At 37.5% G+C, this 19486-nt stretch overlaps 1 protein-coding gene across 1 annotated transcript; it reads right to left on the bottom strand.

Moving 5' to 3' along the window:
* Positions 1–7080: 7080 nt before the first annotated feature.
* On the bottom strand, positions 7081–9616 carry LOC116123812 (pentatricopeptide repeat-containing protein At2g20710, mitochondrial-like). Its single transcript, XM_031409543.1, has 2 exons — positions 9262–9616; positions 7081–8513 (listed from the first exon to the last, which is right to left on the bottom strand). Exons 1-2 carry the CDS (start codon positions 9568–9570, stop codon positions 7242–7244), a joined length of 1581 nt encoding a protein of 526 aa, XP_031265403.1. The 5' UTR covers positions 9571–9616; the 3' UTR covers positions 7081–7241.
* Positions 9617–19486: the final 9870 nt, after the last annotated feature.

Genomic DNA, 19486 nt, shown 5'->3' with positions numbered 1-19486 from the left:
AAGTTCAGGTTTTAGGTACCCTGGATGACCTTCCTGATAACTAGATCGCCCACTTCAAAGTCTCTATTCCTAACTTTGGTATTGAAATACCGCTTGGCCTGCTGTTGATAAGAGGCAAGCCTTAATTGAGATTTGGCCCGATGTTCTTCAATCAGGTCTAACCTCAGGCGGAGTAGGTATTCATTGGCTTATTCGTCAAAGATTTCTCTTCAGAACGAACCGATTCCTACTTCGACCGGGACCATTGCTTCACATCCATAAGACAAAGAAAATGAGGTCTCGCCTGTCGAGCTCTTAGCAATCGTTCTATAAGACAATAGAACTTGAACAGCTCGTCAGCCCACCTCCCTTTAAGGTCGTCGAGCTCTTTCTTTATGGTGTGCTTGATTACTTTGTTCACACCCGCTACTTGTCCGTTGGCTTGAGGTCGGTAGACGGCTATGAAACTCTTTTTTATGCCGAGCCGCTCGCAAAAGGTCCTGGAATCTTCGCTGTTGAACTGCTTCCTATTGTCGGTTATTATTGTGTGGGGAATTCCAAACTGACAAATGATGCTCTTATAGACAAAATCTTTCAGCCTATTCGACGTTATCATCGCCAATGGCTCAGCTTTCACCCACTTAATAAAGTAATCTACGGCACCAACCGCGAACTTAACACCCCATTTTCCCTAAGGCAAGTGGTCAATAAGGTCGATGCCCTAGATCACGAATGGCCAAGGGCTTGCCAGAGAAGTTAATTGTTGTAGGGGAGCTCGCAGAATGTCTATAAATCTCTGGCATCTATCATATCTGCGGACGTAGTCTGCTGCATCATCATAACTGTTGACCAATAGTATCCCTGACTGAGCACCTTATAAGCTAAAGATCAGCCCCTTACGTGGTTTCCGCAAATGCCCTCATGTATCTCTCTTAGAACATAATTTGCATCTTCATGGTCAATACATCGCAGCAATGGTACATTGAAGCCTCGCTTGTACAGTCTATTATTGATGAACGTGTATCGAGCTGCTTTTGTGCGAAGTGTTCTAGCTTCACTGTCCTTTGGCAGTGTGTTGTCCTTCAACTAGGCAATGATTGCATCCATCCAGCTATACCTTTGACTTGTGGCTAACACTAGATCTTGTGAAGCGGAGATGCTTGGTTTCGGGAGGAATTTAACCAGGATTGAATCTGCCTTCTCATTGTTCATTGTAGAGGCCAGGCGAGCTAGTGCATCTGCCTGTGAGTTTCTCTCCCTTGGGATTTGGTGGATGGTAAAGGATCTAAACTGTTTGAGCTCAGTCTCCACTTGCTGGAGGTATGATGTCATCCTGTCTTCTTTTGCTTGGTATTCCCCTGTAACTTGATGAAGGACACTATAGATCTTGATGGACTCTACCCCCATTTCCTTGGCGAGATGAAAACCTGTGAGCAATGCCTCATATTCAACTTTGTTATTGGAGGCGTTGAACCCGAATCTTATCGCGGTTCTGATTGGATCTCCCTCCAAACTTTTAGTAAGAGGCCCGCTCCTACTCCTTTCTCATTTGAGGAGCCATCTATATACAGAGTCTATAGCCATAAGTCATCACTCTTTGGTTTCTGTTGCTTGATCTCTCCCGAGGTATCTACCTCTGGCAAGCTTGACTCGATGTTTGGCTAAAAAGAGAACTCAAATATAAAATCCGCCATGGCTTAGCCTTTGATCGACGTCCTCAGGATGTACTTGATGTCGCGCTGACTCATCTCCGTTGTCCACTGGATCAGTCTACCCAATGCCTTGAGCTTTTACATTTTTTTCTTCAAAGAAAAGTTCGTCAGCACATGGATATAGTGTGCCTAGAAATAGGGTCACAGCTTCCTAGCGGCAACAACAAAGGCGGCAAGCTTTTCCATCTCTAGGTACCTTATCTCCACGTCGAGCAATCTCTTGCTCATATAGTATATTGGCCCTTGTATTCCTCCCTCTTTGCGTACCAATGTCGCGCTGACAGCAGATTTGGATACCGATAAATACAGTAGTAGCGGCTCGCCCTGGATGGACATTAACAAAAAGGGGCTGTTCGAGGTGTTTCTTCAACTTTTGGAAGGCTCTTTCACACTCCTTTGTCCAATTGAAACATTTCTTCTCCTTCAAGGTCTCAAAAAATGGTAAACACCTGTGAACCTGCTGTGCAAGGCCACATGTCTAGTTACACTTTGTACCTGTTTAATGCCAATCGGGTTTATCATGTCGAGCAAGGCCTGAATCTTCTTCGGGTTTGCTTCTATTCCCCGTTGGTTTACGAGGAAGCCTAGGAATTACCCGGAGCTCACTCTAAAAGCACATTTCAATGGATTGAGCTTCATTTGCTACTTTCTAAGGATGTCGAACATTTCTCCCAGGTGCTCAAATAACTTTCAGTGACCTTTGATTTGACGAGCATGTCGTCAATGTATACTTCCATGGAATGGCCGATTTGATTGGTGAACATCTTGTTCACCAAGCACTGGTAGGTCGCACCAACGTTCTTGAGGCCAAACGGCATAACCCTATAACAATAAATTCCACGGTCAGTAATAAAAGAAGTATGCTCTTCATCAGGTTGGTACATCCGGATCTGGTTATATCCTGAGTACGCGTCCATAAAGCTAAGTAGTGAGTTTCCCGCCATCGCATCTACAAGCTGGTCGATCCATGGTAGCGAAAAGTTGTCTTTTAGACAGCTTTGTTTAGATCCATGAAGTCGATGCAAGTCTGCCACTTGTCATTCGGCTTCTTGACTAGGACTGGGTTGGCGAGCCAGTCTGGGTACCTGATTCCCTGATGAAATTGATTTCTAGGAGTTTGCCAACTTCATCTTTCAGCGCTTGAGAGCGCTCTGCATCCATGGACCTTTTTTTCTGTCTTATGGGCCGAGCCTCTAGGTCGAGGTTTAACCTGTTGCATATCACCTCAAGGCCAATCCCAACCATATCAATGTGCACCCACGTGAATATGTCAAGGTTTTTCTTCAAGAACTCGACTAGATTATCGACCATCACTTTGCTCAAGCTGCTGTCGATCTTTAGTATGCGAATTGGACCCTCCTTGCTAACACTTACTCCTATCAGCTCCTCGGTTGGTCCCGCAGCGGACTCCTCTTTGTGGCTGCGAGGATCAATAGTGTCTTCTAGCATTCTGAGGTTTGACTTAGATTCTGCAGTGATCATGGTCTTTGGGTGCAGCCATTTCTGTGCAATGTTTATGACCCGATTATAACATTCTTGTGATTCTTTGGTACTGCTCTTAATTATCGCGACTCCTCCGGGAGTCAGAAATCTCATTGTTTGGCAGTGTATCGACGTGACCGCGCTTAAATCATCTAGGATTGGCCTTCCAAGGATGACGTTATACGCGGTCGGGCAGTCCACCACCAGGAATTCAACCATCACAGTTCTGACCTTCGGTTCAGCCCCTAGAGTTATGGGAGGTTGATAGTATCTTTGGGAACCAGACTGTCAGTGGTGAACCCATAGAGCGATGAAAGGCACGCTCACAAGTTCCTTTCTATGAATCCCATTCCTCAGAAGACTCCCAAGAAAATAATGTTTGTCGCATTCCCGCTGTTGACCATAACCCTTAATACTCTTACGTTGCCAATCCTACGTGCAATTACAATCATGTCATGATTATGACGAGTACTCTTCGACTGTGAACCCCACTACCTCGCTTTCTTGTTTGGGCCGCTTAGGCGGCTTCTGTTCGTAACTCACTATTCGGGGGACTGAGTTCGTTTTGGCCTCCCGAGCGTATTATTCGCAAGCTCACCTCGACCTTCCCACTATATCCGGTCCTCCATAAATCATATTCACGAAGACCTCGTTGCGGTTTGGTGGAGCCTGTTGAGCCGGGGTCTGTATCTAGCCTAGGACTTGGTTACTTTGCTAGCTTGGATTTTCTTGAGCTGGTTTTGCCTTAACAAATTTTTTCAAATGACCTTTTCTTATCAGGTCCTCGATGACATCCTTCAGAGCCTGACAGTCATTCGTACTGTGCCTGACATCTCTGTGATACCAGTAATATTTTTGCCAATCTCTTCTTCCTGGAGCCCCCCTCGTTCTTTTCGGAGCGGGTAGCCTCTTCGCCTCTCGGGATACCTCATAGATGTGGTTGATGTCTTAAGTAAGAGGGGTGTACTCTACATACCGCGGGAAAGGCTGCCTGTCTCTGCTGTTATCTACTCTTTTTCTTTGGGAATCAGTAGCGATCCCCATCGCTGCGGTCTTAGCCCTCATGCTTATCCAAGAGGTGATCTTGTCTCCTATCCGGGGGCCCCCTATGTTGAGCTCCTGGCTAGTACGGCTAGCGAGCTCTCTACTCATTGGTATTTTGCGACCCTCTGGTAGAATTTGGCCAAACTCATATGGTCTTCGCTGTAGAGCTCTTTTCACAGCTCCATGTTAGGTCTGATCCCTGTGATCATAAGAGTCCGAATGGATTATTCAAAGGCATCAACAACCTTTGCTTACTCGTTTTGGAACCTCGTTAAATACAAGGTTAGCGATTCGTCTCGCTCTTGGCAAATGTTGCTCAAATAGCTCAACGACATTGTGAACTGTCTCTTTGCCTGAAATTGTTGTAGATATAGTGTGGAGAATTGTTTCCAAGAGTTGAGGTAGTTCGCCTTGAGCCGTTTGTACCACCTCTTGGTATCTTCGATTAATGTGACTGCAAGGCACTGACATTTCGCTAAGTCATTGACCTTGTGTAGCTCCATCGGGTCATTAAAGTTGTCGGGGTGATCTTTGGGGTCCCCCTTCCAATCGAACTTGCTTTCTGGTGCCTTGAATCCTTATGGGGGCGGAGCTTGGCGAACTTCCTCTGTAAAGAGGGAACTTACTATTTCTTCCGCTAGGTTGTTTTGCGGGGCTTTTAGATCGTTGAGCATCATTTGCATGCGATCCAAGTTTTCATTTTGGTTCCCTGGTTGGCTCTGTTAAGTTGTACCTTAAGCAAGAGGTTTGCAAGTCTGTTGCTTGCGAAGCTCCTCCAATGCACACATTGATAGGCGAGGTCGAGTCATGATGGTTGGGTTGGTAGATGCTATCATGCTCGTTAGTGTATTGCTTGTGACGTCGATCATAACTGGAATGTCAGTCATAACCGGAACGTCGGTCATTGGCAGATTGACGCACATGGTTCGCTTTGCAAGCCTGCGAAGATCGATCTTGTCTTAGGCGTGGGTTAAAACTGGCACGATGATGATAGGGATACCGTTGAGCTTCTCGGTGGTGTCCATCGCCTTTGCTTTCCCTAAACGATTGCTTCCCTAGTCGCCTCTCGGGGCTTGTTTTCCCGTGAGACTCTCGCTTGTGCGTGAGGAGCTTTCTGCGAGGTTGGAGGTGTTGATTGACCCTGACAGTGACGAAACGGACTATCAACCTACATAATTCATACATGTTGGGGTAACGTTGGTGAAGCGCGGCTGGTCAGTGTTCTAGGCGACTGGTTGTTGGTTCCTCAAGTTAGCCATGTTTTGTTGCATCGCATGTGCAACCATTATTCTAATCATCTCCATCAGTTGGCTGTTCATGGGATTTGATGTCTCTACCCCCTGATTGTTTGCAACATGCTGAGCTGGCGGCATAGGTGGTCGGCATCTAGCATTCTCCTGTTGCACCTCCTAGTGGGCAGTTTCCACGTTCTCGTGATTTTCGGTGGTAGTTCTTGATCTGGTGAACATCATTTTGGTCCTAAAATAGGTAAATCACGGTGAACGTTTGCCGAGATCTTTGAAATACTGGCAGAGGCCCTCCTTCTAGGGCTAAAATGTTGATACAAAATTCTGCATGAACCAACGAGATCCGATCGACCTTGTCGAGATTGGAACTGATGTGTGCATTATTACGGGTAATCAACGATAAGTGAATGATAACGCCAGAAAGTAAAGGACAAAGAGATCTTTTAAATTGGTTCGGCGAAGTTAATAGCCTACGTCCATTGTGTTTTTTGTATATGTTGTGAGAGCTAACAATGTAGTTTTGATCCAGAATTTGTATCCCCCCTCCTCATCATTTTAAGGGGTTTATATATAAGATTTACATAAAGGAAAGAGCAAAATTAAGGGGATTACAAATGGTTTGAATCATAATTCTGATATCCTTGCGAGTTGGTGCTATGATCGCGCAACGACAACTGTTGATCCAGTCATTCCCATGATATCCGGGATTTGAAGTAATTTGGGGATTGATTGATTAATTCCTCAGATTGTCCGCGACTAGCTTGTGCTGGGTCGAGCTATGGCTCGATGAGCTTATGTTGGGTCGATCAATCATAGTTGCTGAGATCATTCTAGGTTGAGCTACATCCTCGCACTGGCCCGAGCTTGGCGGAGAAACCACACACAACACAAAGCATAGAGGAATATTTAATACTTCTAATTTCTACCCATTGGAGATTTTTGAATAAAATTTGGATAGTTTTGTAGTGAATAGGGTATTTATAGAATAAAATTTTAAAACCAACCAAAACACCCCGATTTGGGGGGTTTTATAAACCCCTTGAAAATACACTATATTAGTTTTGAAGGGTTTTTGAGCCCGTTAAAACCAGTACATAGAACACTTCAAAACTAGTCTAATTAAAAACCCCCCAAAACCATTAGAAAAAAAACTCTTAAACAGTTTCTAAGATTACTTGATAATTTTAATTTTGTAACAATTTTACCATTAACTATTAAAATTTTTTAACAGTAATACCCATATTCTTAACACAATCTACAAAATCCTTATACTCAGATTGTCAAGACACCTGATTTGTTTACAACGATAACAATTTTGACCCAACCCATACATGTCAAATGACTTGGAATTGGATTGAGTGTGTGGGCTGAAATGTCTTGTTTTAAAATAGACCAAGGTTACTAATCTTTTAGGGTTAGAGCATATACCCATAAAATACAAAATTTCCTTATAGTTTATGAAATAACAAAAAAATCTTCCTGTCATTTAAGTATTATTTAGTGAGTTGTTAAAATTATACCGTGAAGAGTACGTAAATATTACCAAATTACCCCTAACATGAATTAATACAAGCAGCTTAATTTGATCAAGGTAAGAACATCATTTCGATTTTCCCACTAATTTGCTTGGGTTAAAAACATATGTTTACAGAATCACATTTACACCCCTAAGATTTCAGAATTTGACTGAAAGGATTGCCTTTTCCTCCTAGCGAAACTGGGCATGAAATACATTATAGACAATCAAAGAAAGTTGAAATCTATTTCAAATTCGTATTCAACATGTTTCCTGTTCTTTTACTGAGTCATCTTTGTCAACCTCGTGCGCTGAAAGTGCTTCTGCATCATCAATCAAAGCATCACCATAAAAATTACTGAGTGCGTCAAAGTTCAACTTCCCATTCTGTACATTATTCAACCATTTGTCTTGGAGATCCTCAGAGATAATGTCCTTTTCCCTGAGCAAATTTATAAATTTCTCGACTCCCTCCATGTCTTCTACACCATCTTTTAAGAATTTCAAAGAGACCGCCAAGCATTCCTTACTTGGCTTCCACTTGTTTCGACAAACCACCAATGCTTCCTTCATCGCCTCCACTGCCTCTACAGTTTGATTATTCTTAAGATATCCTGTTGCCATATAAAACCATGTCTTCCAATCTGGCTTCTCCCCTTTCAATTTTGCCTTGCTTATAAGAGATTCAGCCTTATGCAAAAGGCCTTTTCTACAGTAAGAACCAATCAAGAAGTTTGGAATCCGGAAATCATAGATTAAACTCTGAGATTCCCATTCCTCAAATATCTTCTCGGCATTCTCCAGGTCATCAAATTTTAACAGAGAAGATATAACAGATATATAGCCAGTATTGTAAACAGTAATATTCTTCTTGTAGATTTCCCAAAGTCTTAAAACTTCATCTTTCTGCCCAGCTGTTGCATACTGTGTTAGAAGAAAATCATATGCTTTAGCAGCTTTAAAACGGCTTTTACCAGATATTAGTCCTTCAGATTTCTTCAGCATTTGCAAAGACTTGTCCAAAAACCCAGCTTTTGCATACCCACTAGCCGCATTAGCATAAGTTTCCCAGCCCACAAGAACAATGGGATTGGATTCCATCAAGTTTACAATCTTGTCAATTCCCTCAACATCAGAAGCAGCTGCATAGGCACTTAGACGGATGCAAAATGTCTTTTTGTCATAACCAATGCCTTTTTCTTCCATTTCACGCATCAGACTGTCAAGTTTCTCGTAATTTCCAGTCTGATAATAAAGATAAAGCATAGAATTGTACATCAGTGGTGTTCTGGCAAACAATCCCAAATCACCCATTTCCTGCATGGTGGCCTCTGCTTTTTCCACAGATTTTGCATTGGCATAGCAGTTGAGAAGAGCAGTATAAGCAGAAAACCTCCTTAATTGTTTTGGAATATTATTGAAATAGTTTTCTGCTTGTTCTACTCCATGAACTTTAGAGATCAAATCCAACCGAATGGCAACATCACCGGCTGTAAGTTGGAGGTATCTTTTGTCAGTCATCCACATAGATATCTGGTGTAGAGAGACAAAGAGATATCTTAGTGAGACACCAAAACAATGAAATGACTAAAATGAAGTAATCATATAAAGGCTAAGCATCTTTACAAATAATTTCAAAATCAACATCACAACTACAACTCAGGGTCCAATTATATATAGTAGGTCAAAATTTTTATGATCCCTTAAACTCTAAACACAAAATATTAAAATGTGATTATATCAGTCTATTCAAGAAAATTCAGGGTAAAAACACAGTCGTTGACTTGTAGTAGCTCAATCAATCAATTCCTTGATAAAATATGGAAAACCAAACGCAAAAAAAAGCTCATGAACCAATTGCAACTATAAAATTACAAGTTAGACAAGGGGCAAAAAGATATAATAATCAACAGAACCTAATGTAAAGTCCAAGGATAAGAACTGCACTAATAAGCCTAGAAGTGAAAGATTAAGCGATAAGTGTTCCAAAAACTCGAAGAAGTTTAATAGCATGCGCAGTCCTATCACTATTCATTTTCTAAAAGGAATCTATATATTATTTTACTGATTCACCTTACATAAGCGGATACAAAATTTTAACCCACTTCATCAGAATTTGTTCGGAAAAATATCTTATTTTTCAAATAGGAAACATACAAATTTGACAAAAAAAAAAAAAAAAACTTTTCTCAAAACGCAAAACTAAAAGAGTGTAAGGATGAACTTATTAATGCCAAATTAATATATTAATTAATTTAAAATTTAATTAATATGTTAATACCTGGAGAGCGTGAGCGAATCTTCTGAAGGATCGCAACTCTGTGATGAAGAGTTGGAGCTGTTCTTTCTCCACGGTTCGTCCTTCTTGGACCCATCGATCGAGCAGGGGAACAATGGAGACCGTTGGATCTCCCAGCGGCGAGATACGACGGAACAGATCGCGCATTGAGTTTGAGTACGGGTTCGAGCTTCTCCATTCTGTTGTGAGGTTTCGTGTTGCGGTTGAGTATGAGGAAATTCTCGAAGCATTCCGCAGACGGAGCTGAAAATTGATGCCTTCAAGGATTGTACGCGAGCTTAAAAGCTTCATTTGCAGGAAAAATTACAGACAAAGAGAAAGAAACGAAGGGCTCAAGGCTGAAGGCTATAGAAGGGTTTTGGGTTTTTATTTCTAGGAATAATTTACAGTAAAGCCCATAGGTTGAATCTAATAGTTGAGGAACACTGCTAGTTTCAAAAATAGGGTCTTAGCCCCTTTTCTTTAATTTAGTTGATATTTTCTATATTTACAAGAGTTGTAAATGGAAATTACGCTTTTAGGTTTCTAAAATAACAAAATTCTCTTTTTCTTAAATTTATTCTTTTCATATTTAGGCATCAACCATTATTATTACCAAAGTCCAAAAAATAATCTAGGCTCAAGTGAAGACTTCACTCTGTCTTTCACTTGGGCTCAAAGATAATGACTATGCACCGAAGCCAGAAGCTAACAAACCACAATGCGAAGATAACAACTATATACCCAAGCCACAACCTGAAGATAACAACTATGCACACAACCCTAAAGCTGACGAGCCACAATCCAAAGATAACAGTGATGCACCTAAGCTTGAAGCTTACAAGTCACAATCCAAAGATATGACAATGCTCCCAAACCGGAAGGTAATGGTTTTGGTAGTAAATTAGTCGTTTTTAAATCAAAATCAGTTGAATATCATGGTTATGACCGGTGGCGGAACCAGGATTTTTGCCCAGTGGGGGCCCCCTCGCTCTGCCACTGCTTGCCAATTAACTAGTGAAAACATAAGAAAATAACATCTAATTTACAAGGAAACACAAGAAAATTGTTACGTAGAAAAACCTTTTCAATGTGAAGAGATAAAAACACCACAGGAATCTAACGATCCACTTAAATCCAATATAATCACAAGAGTTTACTAATGCGTATTTTTGATAAACAAGCAAATATAGTAAGTGCATTAGTCGCAAAAAGTAATAAAGTGATAACTAGAGTACCATTCCCACGAGGATAGTATTACTAAGTATCGATTTCTCTAGTTTAAGTCCTAATTGAAGCAACAATAAATTGGATTGATGGCAAATTAACGAACTAAATACAATTTAAGAAAATATAAATGAATTATAATGAAATTAAAGCAAAACCCAACAACTTAACTAATTAAAAAAAATGCTAAAAAAATTGCTAGGGTGTTGATTTCATCTAGATACGCTAACCCAAATTATAGAATCTATTACCTAAGTTCTAATTCCTTGATTGAAAATCAAATTCCCTAAGTTGTAAAACATAGCTTCTCAGGCTATACTTTCCTACTTATCCCTATTAAGCTTCTGCACCCAACAAAATGAAGATTAATAATTCAAAGTTTTTTAAGCTTTATGGAATTCTATCTAGATTTCGTAAATCGGTAAACCTATCTCTAGCGTTTGCTTAATCTACGATATTTATCCCAAGAACACAATCACAAATCACTTCTTAGTCTCATTGTGAATAACACACATTTGAATGGTGATCAAGCATCCAAAAGTCATTAAGCAAAGAGATAAACACTCAATCATAAGATTAAAACTCAAAGTAAATCAATTCATATAAATTTGAATCATTGTATCAAGGTTACATCAAACCCTAGCTAAACAACTCAATTCATACTCAAAAACAAAATAAATAAAATTAAAAAAAAAAACTGAATCAAGATTCATCATTGAAAAACAGCAAAAGATGGAGAAATCTTCTCTAATTTGAAGCCCAAATCTTCAATAATCTTCTCCTTCCAAGAGCCCTCCAAATGACGAACCAAGACCCTTTTTCTTTCATTTTCGTGCTAATTTATACCTCTTTCACTTAAGGACCAAGCCCAGCAAGCCAAACGCGTTGTTTTATTTTTCACAGTTACGCAGTTTCGTCTCGGCGAAGCTTTTTCCTTATCCCGGCAAGAATATTTTGGGCCAAATTTGAGCATGAAGAGTCTGAATCTGAAAAATATTAAACATATGAATTGTAGTCCTTTAAATTATCTTTCTACTCGTTCAAGAATCAGCATAATCCGAGGTCTAAAGCTCAAGTTATGGTAGAAATACTGAGTACATCCAAAGACATTTTTCTTCAGTTTCCAACATTCTGTTCAGACTTCAAGCCAAGTTTTCACCCTTGTCCAGTCAGAATTAGGAAAAACCCAAAACATGAAAGTTGTAGCTCTGGTTCTTAGCTTTCCAGGCTTCTAAAATCAGGTCATTCTGAGTTTCCAACCTCAAATTACGTATTACGCTCAAAACTGTCATTTATGCTCAAATCATCGTTTAAGCTTGCAAAGACAATTAATAGAATTAGATAACAATTATGGCCCAAATTGTATGAGAAATACCTAAATCCTATCAAAATTTAATGCAAAATCAAAGAAAAAATATGATTATCATTTACACAACCACAAATCTACCAAAACTATTCTACACAAATTTAGAACCCAATCACAACTCTAATAAAAATAAAATACACAAAGTTTACAAAAAGATGAATTACAATCCTCCAAATCCAGATCCGCATGTAAAGGGAAGTTGGGAATTGGGGAAGAAAAACTTGAATATGATAAACCTAACTTTTTAATTTTTTAACTTTTACCTTTTAATAAAACTTTTCAATTTATTTTTAAGGTTGAGGGCAGGCCTGGGCCTACCCTCAAGGGGCCTCTTTCTGCCCCTGGTTATGACTCAAAATAAGGCTGTAAAAATCGAAGTCATAAGAAAGACAAGTCAAATTGTTATTAAATTTATTCTTTTTACAAGCCCCAACACAAAATAACGACTATGCACCAGAGTTTGAAGCTTATAAGCCACATCTGAAGAAAATGATTATGCACCCAAGTCTGAAGCTTACAAACCACAACCCGAAGACAATGGCTATGCACCTAACTAGACTTGGCAAAATGGACGGGTGTACCGAGTATGGTTCGGGCCCAACAAGTACTAGCCCAAAATGGGTCACTTTTAAATAGGTCCAATTGAGCCGAGGCCCAAAATGGGTTGGTTTTAAATGAGTACAAAATATTGGACCCAGACCTATCCTATGCGGGTACGGGTGGACCCTCGGGTACCCGTTACTACCTATTATAGTTTTCAATTGCACAATCACACCCCACAATTTCCGTACTTTTCATTTGTTACATTAAAACACCCCTCCTCCCCCCTCCCCCCCATTCACCCAAACATCCTTTATCCAACCCACTGAACAACCTCTAATCTATTCATCAAACAACCTTTATCCTACCCATCAAACAACCCCCTCCATGTCAAACACACTCCAAGAACACCATTCGATTTCAAGTTTTGAACACCATCATATCACTATTTACTAATGCCATCAACCATTATTTTAGCCACCATCATCATTCCCCATCCCTCAAACACTTCAAATTAAAAAGCAAGAAACCCAAATAAAGAATAATCTCAAAATCAAAACCCACATCAAATCACCAAAAAAATAACCAAGTACACAAACCCCATACCAACTCTACCACTGTCACCATCATCATCCACCATCCATGGCTTGAAGTCGTTATCCTTCGCATTTTTTGAAGCCGCGACAGTGCTCACATTTCAAGTCGTTGTCGTGGCCTCGCTTGAAGATACTGCGACGGCTTTGGAAGGTGGGGTTTGGGTGTGCGATGTGGGTTGCTAAGGGGTGAAGAGAGTGGAAGGAAAAGTAGCGGGGAAGGTAGGTATTTAAGGTTTCAACTTTGACTTTCTTGTAATTGTTTTTATGTTAAAGGTGGAAAAATAACCTGCTCGGCCCGGCCCGTAGCTAGTTATGCAAAAAAGAGGGTTGGGCCTAACCCGGCCCACCTCTTGGCCAGAAAGGTTGGCCCAGCTCGACCCTAAACCCTAACCCAGCTAGTTTTGGTGTAGGCCGACCCGAAATTTTTTTATTTTTATTTTTTAATTTGTTTTCTTTTGTGTAATTATTTTTAGCTAACTTTTCAAATATCAATAATTCAATTAAATTAATTTTTTTTTGTTAACATTTCAAATATTAATTCAATTTTAATACAATTAAATTGTAATATAAGAAAAATTAGATTTATTTATTTATCAAAAAATAAAATAAGAAATAATAAAATATAAAAATTATTGCCTCGTTAAAAACCTTACCAAGAAAAACCCAATTGGGACAAAAACTTGGTAAAGAAAAAAGAGTGTAATAATTGACAATTAATTTACAACTTACAAAGTTATAATTTACAAAATAACTAATTTGGGGGTTGATTAGAACCTCCCTCATCTGTATCATCTATATTACAAGATTGAAATGATTCTATTAAAGTATCATCAACAACCTTGTATTGATCATAATGGCGTGACTGTTCCCACTCTCTTATCTCTCTTAGTTGATTGACATATGCTTCATCTCGTTTATTTTCACTTAACATGTCTACGCCATTTTCTAAACATGCTAATTTAATTCTAGGATCAAATATGGCACCTAAACAATAAAGAAAATAAATGGGTTTCCAATATTTTTAAAATTTTAATTTTATTGCCTCTATTGGTCCCGCTAAAATTTCATTGTTTCTATTTTTTTTTCAAAATAAATTTGAAATTTATAATTGTATGTATTACCAATGGACCAGTAGGATAATACATACCAGAAAGTTGTAAAGTTGACTGATAAAAAACTTTAAAAAAAGAATGAAATTTTTGAGCTATATGCCAATTACTGTCTACCAAATAATGAGGATCTTTATTATTTGCTACAAAATAACTAATTAAATTTGCATAAGGTAAACATGAATTAAGCATTAAATAAGTACTATTCCATCTAACGGGCATGTCTAATGCAAAAGTTCTAGGAAACATATTTGATTTTATACAACCATCTTGAAATTCAGCATTTCTTTTATTACTACTAGTAATTCAAACTAAAGAATCTTTAATTCTATCAATATTATTTCTAATTTTTTCATACCACTTTTCACAATTAAATTAATAATGTGACATGTACAACGTCGATGAAAAAACTTTAAATTGTTATAAAAAGGAAAATTTATTTTAAAAAAAATCTATAGCTCTACTATTAGCACTTGCATTATCTAAAGTTAAACTTATCACTTTATGAACAACATCATAATCTTCTAAAACTTCAACAATTTTATTGTAAATTTGTTGACCACTATGATCCACATCTATTAATCTAAATCCCAATAAAAATTTATTTAATTTACATTCGTTATCAAAATAATAACTAGTCACATAAATATAATCTTGTTTAGCTCTGCCACTTCAATTCAAATATCAACGGTTAGAGCCACACTAACATGACAACTATGTATTTTATTTTTTAATTCTAATTTCATTTTCTCAAACAATTTTATTAAATTATTTCTAGTTGCAGTTTTAGAATAACTTTTAAATCCTAGAAAATTTTTTTTTTAATAAATCTTTCAAAATATTTATCTTCAGCCATATTAATAGGTTGATCAGTTGCAGCAATATATAAAGTTAATTGTTCCCTATATACATAAGAATTATAACGCTAAGTAGTACTCATATTAGTTATTTGAGTTTGATTGGTTTCTGTATTTCCATGTTGAGTAATGTGTTTATTAGCATGACTTTTTAAAATACTAGTACCATTACCTGTATCAGCTTTATAAATATTTTCACAATACTTGCATCTTGCTTTCATCATGTGAACTCAATTTTCTGTCTTGTAAAACTTATCGAAATGCACCAAAATGTTTGATGTGTGCCTATCGTCGGTTTCAACTGTAGTTGATGAACCCGCTATTGCTTGAGATAGAGTTGGATGAGGACGACGATTACGAGGATGACTTATAGAACCACCAGGAGCTGTAGCAGCATAGGGAGGAAGAGAGGGAATATTATGAGGTGTATCAATTCTGAGAATGGGAAAGGGGGACTATTTGAATCTGCTGCATTTACGTTAGTAAATTCAGGGGGACTAGAATAATTTCCTTCATCATTGAAATTGATGGGATGAAAATATCTATCCATTATAGTTATTAAAAAAAAAATTGGATATAGAAGAAATAAAAAATTAAAGAAGGAGAATTGAAATTTGGAAATATGAATTGAAAATTGCAAAAACTAATAAAAATTAAAATGAGAGCAAATTGACAACAAAGAGAATAATTGAGACTTGAGAGATTTCAATAGAGAGAATGAGAGAATTTGGGATGTAAGAAAATATGAGAGTTTAGGCCCTATTTATAGGGGGAAAAAAAAAAAGGGAAAAGAAAATGACCAAAAAGATCCATTCAATTGCTATAAAACAGCCATGTTTCAAAGGTAAAAGGGGTATTTAAAAAAAAATATATATTTTTTTTGGTCCAACCAACAAGCCAACCCGGTGGGTTGGATGGGTTTTTTTTTTTTAAAAAAAACAACCCATCGAGCCATCGGGTTGGTCTGTGAAGACTCGACCCACCCGATAAGGTATACGTGGGCTAAGTTGAACCCAACCCGCCTCTTAGGCAGTTCGGGTTGAACCCGGCTTGATGTGGGCCAGGTTAGGGTTGACCCGCCTAACCCGGCCCATTTGTTCCACCTCTATTTTATGTCTACATAATTTTTGGAGATTTTTCATTGTAAGGGTTTGAGGGTTCGAAGAGAGATCATTAAACAATAAAGAAAATAAATGGGTTTCCAATATTTTTAAAATTTTAATTTTATTGCCTCTATTGGTCCCGCTAAAATTTCATTGTTTCTATTTTTTTTTCAAAATAAATTTGAAATTTATAATTGATGTATTACCAATGGACCAGTAGGAAATACATACCAGAAAGTTGTAAGTTGACTGATAAAAAACTTTAAAAAAGAATGAAATTTTGAGCTATATGCCAATTACTGTCTACCAAATAATGGATCTTTATTATTGCTACAAAATAACTAATTAAATTTGCATAAGGTAAACATGAATTAAGCATTAAATAAGTACTATTCCATCTAACGGGCATGTCTAATGCAAAAGTTCTAGGAAACATATTTGATTTTATACAACCATCTTGAAATTCAGCATTTCTTTTATTACTACTAGTAATTCAAACTAAAGAATCTTTATTCTATCAATATTATTTCTAATTTTTATACCACTTTTCACAATTAAATTAATAATGGACATGTACAACGTCGATGAAAAAACTTAAATTGTTAAAAAGGAAAATTTACTTTAAAAAAAATCTATAGCTCTACTATTAGCACTTGCATTATCTAAAGTTAAACTGATCACTTTATGAACAACATCATAATCTTCTAAAACTTCAACAATTTATTGTAAATTTGTTGACCACTATGATCCACATCATTAATCTAAATCCCAATAAAGATTTATTTAATTTACATTGTATCAAAATAATAACTAGTCACATAAATATAATCTTGTTTTGCCTGCCACTTCAAATATCAATGGTTAGAGCCACACTAACATGACAACTATGTATTTTATTTTTAATTCTAATTTCATTTTCTCAAACAATTTTATTAAATCATTTCTAGTTGCAGTTTTAGAATAACTTTTAAATCCTAGAAAAAATAATTTTTTTAAAATCTTTCAAAATATTTACTTCAGCCATATTAATAGGTTGATCAGTTGCAGCATATATAAAGTTAATTGCTGCAACTAATCAACCTAAAGGTTCAAGAATCAGCATAATCCGAGGTCTAAAGCTCAAGTTATGGTAGAAATACTGAAGTACATCCAAAGACATTTTTCTTCAGTTTCCAACATTCTGTTCACGACTTCAAGCCAAGTTTTCACCCTTGTCCAGTCAGAATTAGGAAAAACCCAAAACATGAAAGTTGTAGCTCTGGTTCTTAGCTTTCCAAGGCTTCTAAAATCAGGTCATTCTGAGTTTCCAAGCTCAAATTACGTAATTTACGCTCAAAACTGTCATTTATGCTCAAAATCATCGTTTAAGCTTGCAAAGACAAATTAATAGAATTAGATAACAATTATGGCCCAAATTGTATGAGAAATATCCTAAATCCTATCAAAATTTAATGCAAAATCATAAGAAAAAATATGATTATCATTTACAACAACCACAAATCTACCAAAACTATTCTACACAAATTTAGAACCCAATCACAACTCTAATAAAAATAAAATACACAAAAGTTTACAAAAAGATGAATTACAATCCCTCCAAATCCAGATCCGCATGTAAAAGGGAAGTTGGGAATTGGGGAAGAAAAACTTGAATATGATAAAACCTAACTTTTTAATTTTTTAACTTTTACCTTTTAATAAAACTTTTCAATTTATTTTTTAAGGTTGAGGGCAGGCCTGGGCCTACCCTCAAGGGGCCTCTTTCTGCCCCTGGTTATGACTCAAAATAAGGCTGTAAAAATCGAAGTCATAAGAGAAAGACAAGTCAAATTGTTATTAAATTTATTCTTTTTACAAGCCCCAACACAAAGATAACGACTATGCACCAGAGTTTGAAGCTTATAAGCCACATCTGAAGAAAATGATTATGCACCCAAGTCTGAAGCTTACAAACCACAACCCGAAGACAATGGCTATGCACCTAAGTAGACTTGGCAAAATGGACGGGTGTACCGAGTATGGTTCGGGCCCAACAAGTACTAGCCCAAAATGGGTCACTTTTAAATAGGTCCAATTGAGCCGAGGCCCAAAATGGGTTGGTTTTAAATGAGTCCAAAATATTGGACCCAGACCTATCCTATGCGGGTACGGGTGGACCCTCGGGTACCCGTTACTACCTATTATAGTTTTCAATTGCACAATCACACCCCACAATTTCCGTACTTTTCATTTGTTACATTAAAACACCCCTCCTCCCCCCTCCCCCCCATTCACCCAAACATCCTTTATCCAACCCACTGAACAACCTCTAATCTATTCATCAAACAACCTTTATCCTACCCATCAAACAACCCCCTCCATGTCAAACACACTCCAAGAACACCATTCGATTTCAAGTTTTGAACACCATCATATCACTATTTACTAATGCCATCAACCATTATTTTAGCCACCATCATCATTCCCCATCCCTCAAACACTTCAAATTAAAAAGCAAGAAACCCAAATAAAGAATAATCTCAAAATCAAAACCCACATCAAATCACCAAAAAAATAACCAAGTACACAAACCCCATACCAACTCTACCACTGTCACCATCATCATCCACCATCCATGGCTTGAAGTCGTTATCCTTCGCATTTTTTGAAGCCGCGACAGTGCTCACATTTCAAGTCGTTGTCGTGGCCTCGCTTGAAGATACTGCGACGGCTTTGGAAGGTGGGGTTTGGGTGTGCGATGTGGGTTGCTAAGGGGTGAAGAGAGTGGAAGGAAAAGTAGCGGGGAAGGTAGGTATTTAAGGTTTCAACTTTGACTTTCTTGTAATTGTTTTTATGTTAAAGGTGGAAAAATAACCTGCTCGGCCCGGCCCGTAGCTAGTTATGCAAAAAAGAGGGTTGGGCCTAACCCGGCCCACCTCTTGGCCAGAAAGGTTGGCCCAGCTCGACCCTAAACCCTAACCCAGCTAGTTTTGGTGTAGGCCGACCCGAAATTTTTTTATTTTTATTTTTTAATTTGTTTTCTTTTGTGTAATTATTTTTAGCTAACTTTTCAAATATCAATAATTCAATTAAATTAATTTTTTTTTGTTAACATTTCAAATATTAATTCAATTTTAATACAATTAAATTGTAATATAAGAAAAATTAGATTTATTTATTTATCAAAAAATAAAATAAGAAATAATAAAATATAAAAATTATTGCCTCGTTAAAAACCTTACCAAGAAAAACCCAATTGGGACAAAAACTTGGTAAAGAAAAAAGAGTGTAATAATTGACAATTAATTTACAACTTACAAAGTTATAATTTACAAAATAACTAATTTGGGGGTTGATTAGAACCTCCCTCATCTGTATCATCTATATTACAAGATTGAAATGATTCTATTAAAGTATCATCAACAACCTTGTATTGATCATAATGGCGTGA

The sequence above is a fragment of the Pistacia vera genome, unplaced genomic scaffold, assembly GCF_008641045.1.
Source record: "Pistacia vera cultivar Batoury unplaced genomic scaffold, PisVer_v2 Contig145, whole genome shotgun sequence".
Taxonomy (NCBI): Eukaryota; Viridiplantae; Streptophyta; class Magnoliopsida; order Sapindales; family Anacardiaceae; genus Pistacia; species Pistacia vera.
Note: the sequence above shows the minus strand (reverse complement) of the source record. Positions and strands in the feature narration are given on the sequence as shown.